Raw genomic sequence first — 13,138 nt, 5'->3', positions numbered from 1 at the left:
TATACAATCAAAATATTCATTAAAAATCGCTGGTCTTCCACAGGGCTCTGCATAAATACCAAAAAACATATAATTCATAACATAAAGAAAACATAAGTATAGAAAACATATATACACATCAAAATTTAATGAGGTACGAGGTTACAAGATTACAAAAAGCTAGTAGGCCTACTAAGAATGTACACTCTAAAAAATGAAGTGCTAATTTAGCTCTTAAAGAAATCAGCACTCCGTAGTGCAGTCACTATACACGCTCTTTGAGAGCTAAATTAGCACTTCATTTTTTAGAGTGTACTATTTACATATCTGAATGCAAACAAAAATTTCATCTCTCGCTTTGCGCTATAATAGCATCACTTAGATAGACGTATACGCTCTTCTTAAGTTCCTAGTCATTCAAATGTCTTTTTTTTACATGGCTATACACTCTAAAAAAATGAAGTGCTAATTTAGCTCTTAAAGAGCGTGTATAGTGACTGCACTTCGGAGTGCTGATTTGTCTAGTTCAAATTTGAACGAGAAAAATCAGCACTCCGAAGTGCAGTCACTATACACGCTCTTTAAGAGCTAAATTAGCACTTCCTTTTTTAGAGTGTATCTTGAGCGCCCTCATAAATAGGTGACTCAGTCTATTTTCGTGCCCCCCCCCCCATGCCGTGACCCACAATACGCCACTGTATATAATTACACAAAAAAGTATTGTAAAGAGTTACAATTCGCTTTTTACTTGATGTAATTTCAACTGAGTGAATTACAAGTCTGACACGAGGCGACTGAGCGGTAGTACTTGGACCTTTTCCCTTCGACCTGCGCCAGAGCATCTCCGACAGAGTAGATCATAATGTGAGCGTGGCCTGCAACGTAATGGAAAAATATGAAGTTAAAATTTCACCTTTTGTGGCCCCGCCTCCAAAACCCGTCTCAACTGTTCCGATTTCCAAACGATATATCGACAATTTAGAAATTAGATAAGCTGTGAACTCGAGAGGTCGCACAAGTTATTAACAATGAAAAGGAAGCCAAAAGATGTCTATTCGAGCCAGCACATTCCCAAACTCTATACCGTTTATGATTAAAGAATCTTTTGTCATAATGTAAATGAAATCATCTTAAACTTGACACTTCATTAATCCCTTATATAAGGAAAATTTTCCATAAGCACATTATCATTATTGTCTGAAAGAGTATCTTCTCCAATAATCATACTTATGTGGTAAGTGTTCACGCTTGCATAATTAGTCGGTGTTCTTTGCATGAGTCAATGCTCTGGACTGTAGTTAACTGACTATTTGGTGTATCGTTTTACTACCGATCACACCATTTGAACTGATCGATGCGTTGGAAATAACTCTATATTCCGCCATAAATATTCATGAGGCGTAGTATGACTATATTAAACCCTATCGGGCATGTCGGGTATATACTGCAAAAACGCCGATGTTAATTTAGCACCAGGCTGCTATATCGCTCCACGCCAGAAAGGTGTTGAAACAATACCGGTTTGTCGTTTGACTATTAAAAGCACAAATTTGGCATTTACGCAACACCATTATTTTTTTCCATACTTTTGCCCCAATGGGCAAGTTTATTTACAAAAATTAACACGTTTACAGAAGTAAAATCATGTACAGTATTCAAACAAATGTTTCAATATACTCCATTTCAAATTAAAATCTTTCCTTTTTCCATTCAAATCATAAATGGAACATTCATCTAAGTAATAAGTTTGTATTACCTTCTTAATCTTCTTAAAATCAGGTACAGTCTTGTTCAACCTCGAGAAATATAATTGTTGTTTTACTAAAATGATAATACAATTCAGGGCATCATTTCGCTTTTCTTTATATCCAAACAAAATATTATGTGGAGTAAATTTAAGAATAAACATAGGAGCTGATATCCACGTTTCTATTTTCTCTCCAAATATTTCTACTAAAATTACAGAAGTAAAAGAAGTGTTCAATTGTTTCCTTTACAGCAAACACCATTAATGTCAAACCAATATCGGTTTGAACACCTCTATATGGTGTGGACGATATAGATACCAGGCAGGTGTTCAATCAACACCGGAGTTTATACCATTGTAATCGTAAGTGGGGAAAATACACCACGTGCAGGCTCTAACTTACTTTCTCCACCAGTAATAGCAGGCAATAAGTGTCGGCAGGCTAGCTCCAAACAGTACGATTAAAACGGGAAATATATATCCCTGATCTAAAAAAAACAAACAAATTTTTATTTATTGCAACATTAAAACCAAACATATATCATCTCGTAAGAAGCGTCGAGATCAAGGATTTTGAGAGGATTATCCGCAACGTATATGCCCCTGTTATGATCCTCCAAATACATATGAATATTTAGGCCTATGTATTTTTATTTGTGTGCCATAGTGTGTTCACAGTGTGGAACACCATGTAAAATCGCCTACACACTGTTAAATTTGAGCAATCTAACTGTGTGAAATACATATTAACATAGTCCAGTCGACCGTGTGAACACGCTGTGAACAGTCACACTGTCAAGGTGTCCATAGTGTGAAAATATTTTCATATAGTCCAATATGTTAACACACTGTGTGACATTGTGTTTATTCCAGGAGGAGCGCATGCTACTTTTATCTTTATCTTTTTTTTCAGATATAGGCCCGTATTCTGATAGCAGGTTTAACTTAAACTGAGGTTTAAAGTTGTGGTTTAAGTATGGGCAGCCAAAAGCATCAAAACTTTTAATTAAGTTATATGTTTCTTATCAATGTTTACTGTGCTCTTTCCTGATTCATCGATGGTGAATACAATCATCTATTTAAACTTCCTGAACAATTATGAATGATTTGTGAGCCAAATGAGCTGAAGTATGATATCTCTATAATGATTTGTGTAACAATTGGCTGTCCATACTTAAACCACAACTTTAAACCTGAGTTTAAGTTAAACCTGCTATCAGAATACGGGTCATAAGGTGTAAGAAAGTTCCCAGCTGTCTCCTTAAATGCCATGAACGTGATCGTAAAAAGAATCAGCGAAAGAAAAATAGCATATAATGAGCTAATAGCCCGCTATAGCAAAATGTAAATTACAGCTATGAACGATGAAGAATTTAAAATGTGTGGGTTTTTTTCTTTACAATATTTATAAATAAAAAAAATATTTAATTTACCTGTTCTCACTTGTGAGTTGCTCCTGTTTTCGTTGTTAGGTGATTGTGTAGCGTTCTGAAGACTGCTGCTTCCCGTTGGCTGATGAGCAACGCCTGGAATAATACCAAGTGACGTGTGTTTGAATAGATAGAAACGTTTTAATGAAGTTCTTATAGGGATATTATCACTAATTGATAATTGAATAAAACTATTTACACAGCTCCCCCCCCCCATTTCCCTTTCTCTTCCAAGTATAATGGATACGCAAGTTCTGACAGCCATTGTAGAATGTCTTGCCTAGTAGTTTAAACATACACAGCAAAAACTGTGGTGTTAACCGGTGTACATAGAGGACCACATCAGTTATTTTACACCGGTGTTAAATCGGTGGTGTTAGTTTTACACCTATCGGTGTTATTACAGCACATATGGTTGGTACATTTACACTCTTTGATGTTATGTTCAATCTCTAGGGAACCTCAGGGTATGGTCCTCTATTAACACCAACTGGTGTCAATTTTAACACCACAGTTTTTACAGTGTAGCAGCTCTTGCTGGAATGCTTCCCAGGGACTGGAAAAAGGGCGTACCCTACGTGAGAGTAAGCCAGAATACACAGAGTGCACACCAAGCTACCAATAATGCATAGAGCATTTCCATTTATTTGAAAGCAACATAAAAGAGCATTGTACATCAAATGCCTTGCTCACTGGCATAGATGCCGCGGCCGGGGATCGAACCCCGGAGTTTCATAGCCAGGCGCCTTAGACCACTCGGCCACGGCACCTCCACTAATGTCTTGTTAATCGATTAAACGTGTTGAACGGATCGTTAGGTCAGATACAATTTTGCGGATATTTTTGCGCAATCGAACAAAGCGAGCAAATATATTTTGTAGTTTTCTTTAATCAACACTTGCTACGCCCAAAACGGGGTCGAACAGGCGAGATATTCGTGTAAGCTAGAATTTAAAATCATGTAAATGTTGAATATTGTATTACAAGGATATTATAAAAGTTTAATTTTGAAGGAAAATGATGGCTTTAGGGCCCTCGCACCCCCTCTCTCCCCCATTACCATCTTTTTATAAACATTCAAGAGAGTACTAGAGGCTAATAGCCTGACAAAAATGGGAAATGAATGGATTTTATTATACTGTAATACTAGTATTGTAATTCAATGCCAGTATTTCCTGCGCAATTACAGTCAATGACAGGTCATAAGCAAAACGAAATCGACATCAATCAAATTATTCTAAACCCAGCCAGATTCCTTTCAACAATCTACAGATGGAATATTATTAAAAATCCATTCTCATGACATTTGGAGGTTAATTAGCAATTATATTGGAAAGTGTTTATGTGAACGAGGACAGCTTTCAATATTAATGAGAACAGAAGAAAAAAAACCATTGCCGATCAATGAACATGCCAGTCTTACACACTGCCATGGCTAATTGCAATTAAATATTTGCGATGATTTTATAGATGTTTCGAGAACGTAACGCTATTCAAAACGACATGCTAGTAATTTCGCATAATTCTGTAGTGTACGGTGAACCTTTTCAACTGGCGATATAGTTATTAATACTGAAATATAAAGGACTTAATAACCCACATTTTTGCCATTGGTTTGAAGATAATCTTTTCCCACCCTCCCATCTGTTCGTGGAAGCGCCATGGTGTAGCGGTTCTGACTCTCGCCTTGTAGTCAGAGGGTCGTGTGTTCGAATCCCACCATGGCCTAGCGCCCTTTGGCAAGGCGTCAATCCACACTTTGCCACTCTGACCCAGGTGCTAATTCGGTACCGGTAGGAAACAACCGTCATTGTGGTAGGTTTAGCAAGTTTGCGCCTAACAGGCTGCTTGGAATGCTATGAATCCAGTGACCGGGTAATAATAATTGTGAAGCGCTTTGAACAGTCGTAGATTGATAAAGCGCTATATAAATGCCAATTATTATTATTATATTTCTTTATGTCTGTATATCTGTTGCTCTCTCTCTCTCTCAATTTAAAAGAGTGGTTCCCTAGGCTGAAGATAATTGGATAAATTCACCGAGCATAATAATAAAAAAATGATAACAAATGGCGAAGTTGTTGAATTTTAAAGTTAGAATATTTTGTGAGAACAGTTATATGCACGTAGTCATGGATAGGCGGGCTGATAATGTCACATTCCCACTTTCCTTTATCTCATTTTATTACAAGAAATCATAAATATTTTATATGCGTGTTTGTATGATATGTTCCTTTATAATGAAATAAGTTACAGAAAAAAATAAATAGAATGCACTAAATCTGTTGTAAATCCATTTTCTTTAGTTCTTGAGGGGAAAAAATTTGAATAAACATAATTTTATGAAAATAAGATATTTTTTGAAAAACCGAACAAGTTGGGATATAACGTCAATTAGTTGAATATTGAATATTTATGAAGAAAAACATAGTTTCTCTGAAATAATGCAAATCTGAAATATGTGATAACTTCATCATTCCTCGTTCGATTTTTATGAAAACTTCGCTGTTTTGTTTGTCTGATTTTTCTTTATCTGTTCAAATGAATAACTTTTCTTTGCCGCGATCATGACGATAGCATGAAAAAAGAGCACCATGAACATTGGACATTTTCGTCTTCCCATGATTTCAGCAAAGAGGTTTAGACCACGGCCTAAGTAAAATGGTAAAATGCCAATTCGTCCACTGCCAACTTGTCCACTCACCACATGGTCTCATTTGGTCTAGCAACCATTTGGTCCAATAACCATTTAATCCAAACATCACTCCGTCTAATCACTAGTTCGTCTATTACCATTTCGTCTAATAACCTTTTTGGTATGATATCCATTTCATTCTCATTCATTTTGCACAATTCAACATTTAGTCCAAAGAGACCAAATGAACTTTGGACCAACTGGTTGGACGGAATGGCATAAGACTAAATGAAAGTAGATCATGTGGTGAGTGGACGAATTGATGGTAGACCAAATGATAGTAGACGAGTTGGCAATGGGACAGTTGGACCAATTGGCATTAGACGAATTGGAAATAAACCAGTAAAACTGGACTTCAGAGTATGGACCAAAGCAAGCAGCCAACTAGTGAGGATGCGAATCGAAAAGCCCCTACTATCATATAATTATTCGATATATTTGTTGGTCTATATAGAGCGTATACTCTCTATCTCTATCTTCCCAGTTTTCCTATTCTTATATAGCTCTTTTCGTCTTTTGGCTTATTGTTTAATACTACATTTACATTTTAAGTTAAATTACCTTCAATTTCTGCAGAATGTCCATATACCCACGATGATTGTAATAATGATGCAATAAACGATGGTGCCGACGGTGACGACGATGATTGCATCGCAGCGGCAGCGCACAGTGGGGAAGATGCTGAACGCTTCACTTCCAGCTTCAATTTTGCCAGGTAGAAACACATCTTCGTCGCACTCGTCGAAGTCAGCGCCGACGTCAAATTCTTTGAGGTACTAGTAATCGAAGATGAATTAACAAAGGCTGACACTTCTCTGGGAATCGTCGAAGTCGCGCACGCTGTTGTCGGGTCCGACGTCTTCTCGGAAGGATTAGATGTGGAATTGGCATCAACGTTCACGCATTCAGATTGAAGATCAGCACTGATGCTAGATGACGATGAAAATGTTGTTGCTCTGGACAATGATGAAGTTGTAGGATGAACTGTCGATGTCATAATGTATTCAGTCGTAGCATCCGATGCAGTTGTTGCCTCACCTGGTGATAAATGTGCAGTGGTTTCTTGGAGCTCTTTGATTAGTGGTAAAGGTTGGTTTATGATTGTCGAGGAATGGGTATTTGTGGGCATTGGTTCCCCTGCAGAACTCGTAGCCTGAGAGGAAGTGCTGGCGGTAGAGGTGAATGCATCAGCAGATGAAGCAACAGCAACGGTTGTGCTAACATGTGTGTTTGTAGCATCATCAAGAGCAGAATCAGTCGTAACTGGAGCAGGATGTCCAGCCAAGGAAGAATTTGTGGTAACAAACGCAGAGGTATTACCAGTATAGACAGAAGAAGCAGTGATACTGGTGTTGGTAGCAATAGCAGAAACGCTACCGTTAGAATCAGCAGATGAAGCAGAAGAATGAGCAAAGACAACAGAAGAAGTAATATCCAGGGTATTCAGGGTAGCAGCTGTAGAACTAGTAGCATTTGTATTAGTAGTGATATTGGAAGTACCGGTAGTAATGATACGGGAAGTAGATCCATTATCAGCCGAAGCGGCAGTTGAATTAGAAACATCAATAGAAGCAACAGCGGCTACAGTAGTACCAGTGGTAGGTGTCGTATTAACGATTGGAGTAGGACTATAGGCAGGTATGGTTGTCTCTGATATCACGGTGTCTATTGTAGATGCCACATCAATTGTCGAATCACTCAAAGTACTTCCAATAGTGTAGTTTGTAAGCGGAACATTTAGGAATGTAAATTCCCTTGTAGTAGCCAATATCCCTTCCGTTGTCTCCGACGTGTTGACTTGCGACACGGAACTTGTGGCTACAGTTGGGGTGGTTCCTGAATGTTTTCAAACAATAGAATAACTCATATATAGAATTATACAATATGACAAAATAATTATATATATGTAACAAATATATAATTGTATGCTCTTGCTGTGTCTTAAAATAAACTTTCATTATTTCAGCCACGACGTGTGTATCAAAGGGTCGAAGGACATTACCATTATTATCCTTTAAAAGCACAAATATTGCAATAGGATTCAATACTATTAGCGCATTAATCATGCTAAGCAATGTAAGCATGTATTTAATAAATGTCTTATTATCATGATTATAAAGCATATTAATGCTTTATTGTAAGCCCTATCCCAGCTCAATTACCGGTAGGTCATTTCACAAAGCATTAAAAGAATAACGGACTAAAGTACTCAATGGTTTTAAACATCACTTACCGAACAGGAATTCGTTACCGTAGTCGATGCATCTCAACCGCTTGTATAGTTGATTTCCCACAAAAGCAAAGCTACCAGAGGGGGACGTCCCGTAAGCCTCAACGTAGAACGTAGATTGCGGATCTGAATGTGCGATTTTGTATGTAAGACCTTCCTGTCCGGAACCACTGAAGGCACACATGCCACTGTGATTCAAAAAGGAGAAGGAACCCAAAGACACTGTTGTCTCTGATGCTCCAGTATTCCTATAGACGACGCTTAGACCAGAGCTGCTGGAACATGACGTGACGATTGTGAAGTGGTGAGAGAAAGAATGGCCCTGTATAGGGTTCATGCAGACATGAGTTACTTGGTTGGTGTATTGCTCTTCTGGAGGTACTAGGACCATGGAGATGGTACCCTTCATGAACTTGATGACCTGCACGGGTTGATTACTGGTGATTCTTAGCATGGCATCATCTGCAACGTCAAAATCGAATGTCTGTCTTTGGTTAAGATCTACTTGAGATCCATTTACGATTACAGTGGTATTGTCCCGAGCTGCTGTCACTTGGACAAAGTAACCAGAAGCCGAGGCTCCGTTAAACGGTGCCACATTGAAGACAGTGCCCCAGCGATCGTAGGGTAGCAGCTGCTCTATGGCGTAGTCACATGGTCCATCTATGGCATTGGTAGTGTAGGCACATGCTGCTCCGCTCACCACGGATACGGATTGGTTGGCTAAGATCCTTGATCCCGTGAAATCATTTGAGGAAGCCGTAACAGTCATTTGACCCCAGGCGGGAATCTCGATTACAAGATTTTCAGTTCCGTCATAGAGGATCTCGTTGAATTCAAATACCGCGTTAGGGGAAATCTTGACCAGAGTAGGTTGCCCCAAAGACGAGATGACTACCTGGCCAAGACCAGGGTTTGCTCGGACAACCACAAAGTATTCTTGACCGAGGTATTCGAGCGGGATGGTGCCCATTGCTCCGAACGTGAGGTTCTGTTTCAAGCAAATACAAAAAATTATTATGAGGTACTGAAACGATATTATTGCGATAATATACTTCAGGCCCTGCCAATTTCCCATTTCAGACTTTTCAGGCTTTTAAAGCAAAATTGGGGTTTAATAAATTATGGCTTTTTGTCAGACCCGGTGATTCAAACTGACTCTCCTGTTGAAACTACGACAATTTCCCTAGTATATTTGGGAGATTATATTTCAGATACTCATTAGTGAGTGAACTTAATAAGAGATTGTTAAATTTACGCAGCTATGCTCTTACAATCAACAAATGCCAGTGGAAATTTTCACTTACAGCGCTATTATACCCATAAACGAAGGTTTTAATCGGGTCAACCGATATGATGCGCAATGTTCCTTGACTGAAACCCGTCGTTCTTGTGACAGTCGTAGCTGGTGTGAAGGTGACGATCTTTTGGTCGGGTATGGCGTCAACCGTCACGCCCAGGAATGCCCCGCTGAAAGGACGGGAAAAGGTGATATCCGTTCCTGGTTTGGCTGCTGTCGTTTGGGTGATGCTACCGAACTCCCCTAGATCGGTGGAATTCTGACCGTTTGGGAACAGTCCAAAGACAATCTCTGTGTCAAATCGCGATGAGTCAGTATCCTCACCGACTGCCAAAGGAATGACAAACAGTTAAGTTTGTGACTTTAAGCGACAGAGAAACAAGCAATAAATCTTATGTATACGATCTCTGCAAGCAACACTGATGTTAGAATGAAATATAAAAGTAAAATGTGCTAAAACGTTTCAGTATAATCATAGGTGTATTCGAATAGCATTGATCGATATAAACATAATAGTATCGCTAGAAAGGGGACATTAGGGGCTCCCAGATATTTTTAAAGACATACGACCAGAATAAAGGGGTGACCCCCCCCCCCCAAAAAAAGGGGGGGGGAAATGGAGGGGAAGACTTCTTAGGCAATAACGCTACATTACTCTTACCATTCCTAAAGATAATGACCTCACCCTTTGTTCGTTTTACCCCTATCAAGATACACTGGCGCTGTTCCTTTTACGATGCCCTGAACCGAAATAGGAACAGATGACAGATAGTTTCTAATTAATGCCTTTTTCTTCCTCTCTTGTCAGGCAATATAAGAAATATTCAACCCTAACATTTGTCATCATTCCTGCGCTTATTCTATAGTAACTCCTCATTACAGGCAAATTAAGCGATACTTTCATTGCAAGTTGTGCACAATTCTTGCACAATGACAGGTTTAGCCGTCTTAACTGGGAAGTTTAGTGCCCGGAATCTATATATATGTCTATACATATATATATATAAGTATTAAAAAAACGCCAGTTTAGAATCAAACCAATGCTGTTTTAATATTATTTGGTGTTGTATAAATACTTATCCGGTGTTAGAATAATACCGAAACCAGTGTATTTTAATACTTCTCTGGTGTGGACATACAAAGATTCCGGGCTGGTGTTAAATCAACACCGGAGTTTTTGCAGTGTAATGAAGTTAGCTCTCGTCATCCATCGTTCTCAGGCTTCAGAGCCCGTCCGGTAAACCCTAATCAAGTACTTTTTATGTATCCCCGCCTTAAATAATGCCTCAAATTATTTATTTTCATGATATGGCAGAATACATATACACTTTATACTTAACCAGGTTTGAAATACACACCCTTTTATAGGATTTAGAATTTACTAACCCTTTTTCATTGTACATGGTTACGTCGCCCGTCCATGAAAACCAAACTTATTCGTGCATTGATATAATTGAGCATGATTTCCATCTTGTAATGGAAGTGTATCCCCCTCCTTGTTTGATATTTACCTGTGCATGTATTTGCTCGTGATGGGTGGTTGAATACAACTAGAATATACGAACATAAAACCAGCAATACATGTGTACCGTCAAAGACCTCCATTCTGTGTATTTGGAAAACGATAAAGAATTTAAAAAGTTTCTGCAGAGAAAATAATAATTAACGATATTGAAAGTTATATTGGTATTGAATGCTTCCCCACTGTGTCATGAAATGAATGAAAAATTTCACAACCTTTAAAGGGGTACTGCAGGCTGGAACAGTATGATTTGAAGAGATAAAGAAAAATCAGACAAACAAAACACTGAAAAATTGATCAAAATCGGTCACGGGATAATATAACAAAGTTTGCGTGCGACGGGCTTCTACAGAAGCCCAGCGAGTCATTCACTTAGCTACGACGGGCTTCTACAGAAGTCGAGATTTGTTTGAATTAAATCGATGAAGTTTTTCAGCTTTTTCGTAATTGTTATGTACTAAAACCTCTGCCACTATTTACTTTATAAACCTATTTCGATAATCGAATGTAAAAAAAAAATTTCAGCTACGTGGGGAAAAATCCCCCAAATAGGAAATCATTTCAACTTCACCCGATTTTTTTTTGCATTATTCCTGTGAAACAGTTTGGGGCATGTCTTCATGAACATTAAATGAGCAAACTGATGATGTCATATGCCCACTTTTATTTTTTATTATAAAATTAGGTTTCTTGAAAAAAAAATCCTCAAGTACTAAAAAACAAAAATAGAAAGGCAACCGATTTAGTGCATTAGATATTCATTACTGCAACTTATTTCATTACAAGGGAGACTTAATCATTCACAAATGTATGAAAACATGAAACAATTGTGATTTCATGTAATAACATAAGAAAAGGGAAAGTGGAGATATGAGATCATCAGTTCAATTAATCAATATTCATGACGACATGTATTTAAATGTTTTCACAATATATTGTTAAGGTTAAAAAGTCAATATCTTCGCTATTTGTTATCGGATTTTGATGAAAGTTTCTTCATTTTGCTTCGTGAATTTTACCTTATGTATATTTTCAGCCTGGAGTACCTCTTTAAACACGTTAATATTGACGAAATGCAACAGAAAGTGATTCTTTCTCAATTCTTTTTGTTTTCTTTCTTTCTTTTTCTTGGCTAAAATTTGAAAAAAAAATTGAAAAATTTCCAATCCTGTGTTGGCAATAAACGAGGAGAGCAATTTAGCGGCAGTCAATATTCTAGATATTAATTTTCATCCTTTTTGAGCAGAAGAATTATTCTCACATGAAATGAAGAACATGTACGTCAGCACAGTCCGATAAAAAACAGTTTTGTTGTCCACAAAAAATGGTAATTGCTTACCTTCTGCTTCCAGTGTGTTGATCAAACAAGTTTGTTGACAGATTTTCTTAACAGATTCACGGGCCAATCCTGGATACTCGTATCTACATCTTATGACTGATTATATCGTCGCAATACTATAGAAAAATAGCATTCCTTTCTCTTCATAATTAGTATGAATGCGCCATTCTGCCCACATGTTCCTCTCAAAATTTTTGAGGTCGAATATTCCAATTCAGCTATCGATTCTGAGGTAGGGATGACATTTAGATTACATCTATGACGTCAAGATAATTAGGGGAGTGACCAACAAACTCAACTGGAAGATAATCAGCCAGTTCATGGTAAATTATTGTGATCCTAAACATTTTGACGGGGTAGACCCCATCCAGACCCATACACCCTACACATATTTATATCTTTTTTATCATCATTATTTCACCTGCTTTTATGTTAGGAATCCTTGTTTTTCGATTGTAAGTAAATTCGGGAAGGGTAATTGGGCAGACCCGCTTGAAAATAATTTGGTTGATGGTTATCGATCTGTTTCTCGGTCCGATCTCCGATTATGGCATGTGTGTTGTAAATTATTCACAATGGTTTTTAGAAAATAATGGGTAATATATAAAGAGCTCAGTTGCAAAATGGGTTATTGCATTTTTTCCCTCAAATTAAATTTTGTCTCAATGTATATATTTTAGTAGCTCCATAAGATGATATCAAAGAAAAGCTGAAATTCCCTCTAAAAGGTGAACGAAAATGGGGTCAAAAGGGGGTTAGAACCACTTTAGTTTGGTTGCAAAACGATTTAAATCTACAAAGATTGTTTTTGTAAAAGAATATTTGAAAAAAAAGACAGGTAGATCTCTTTTATACCCAATTTTATGTTCACATGGTAGGGTATCAGGAAAATTATT

The 13,138-nt window shown here is 37.7% G+C and overlaps 1 protein-coding gene and 1 long non-coding RNA gene across 3 annotated transcripts; both read right to left on the bottom strand.

Annotated features, from left to right (window-relative positions):
- Positions 1-626: 626 nt before the first annotated feature.
- On the bottom strand, positions 627-6,472 carry LOC121430488. 2 transcript variants are annotated; one of them, XR_005972043.1, is made up of 4 exons: positions 6,413-6,472; positions 3,160-3,252; positions 2,130-2,214; positions 627-854 (listed from the first exon to the last, which is right to left on the bottom strand). It is a non-coding gene; the product is annotated as an uncharacterized LOC121430488 (long non-coding RNA). The 2 variants fall into 2 exon arrangements; XR_005972042.1 differs by lacking the exon at positions 6,413-6,472 and having other exon boundaries at positions 3,160-3,291.
- Positions 6,473-6,645: 173 nt separating this feature from the next.
- Positions 6,646-12,465, bottom strand: LOC121431188 (mucin-22-like). Its single transcript, XM_041628698.1, has 6 exons — positions 12,243-12,465; positions 10,893-10,987; positions 9,389-9,708; positions 8,085-9,072; positions 6,890-7,687; positions 6,646-6,710 (listed from the first exon to the last, which is right to left on the bottom strand). Exons 2-6 carry the CDS (start codon positions 10,984-10,986, stop codon positions 6,646-6,648), a joined length of 2,265 nt encoding a protein of 754 aa, XP_041484632.1. The 5' UTR covers position 10,987; positions 12,243-12,465.
- Between the last annotated feature and the right edge of the window lie 673 nt (positions 12,466-13,138).

The sequence above is a fragment of the Lytechinus variegatus genome, chromosome 17 (assembly GCF_018143015.1).
Source record: "Lytechinus variegatus isolate NC3 chromosome 17, Lvar_3.0, whole genome shotgun sequence".
Taxonomy (NCBI): Eukaryota; Metazoa; Echinodermata; class Echinoidea; order Temnopleuroida; family Toxopneustidae; genus Lytechinus; species Lytechinus variegatus.
This window is presented reverse-complemented; position numbering and strand designations above follow the sequence as displayed.

Bases quoted from the DNA above. Each gene is read 5' to 3' on its own strand.
- LOC121431188 (XM_041628698.1), bottom strand. From the start codon at position 10,986: ATGGAGGTCTTTGACGGTACACATGTATTGCTGGTTTTATGTTCGTAT. The intron at 9,709-10,892 runs GTAAATATCAAA...TTCCTTTGGCAG, and splicing joins ACGAGCAAATACATGCACAG to TCGGTGAGGATACTGACTCA. The intron at 6,711-6,889 runs GTGAGGCAACAA...CCTTCCGAGAAG, and splicing joins CACTGCACATTTATCACCAG to ACGTCGGACCCGACAACAGC.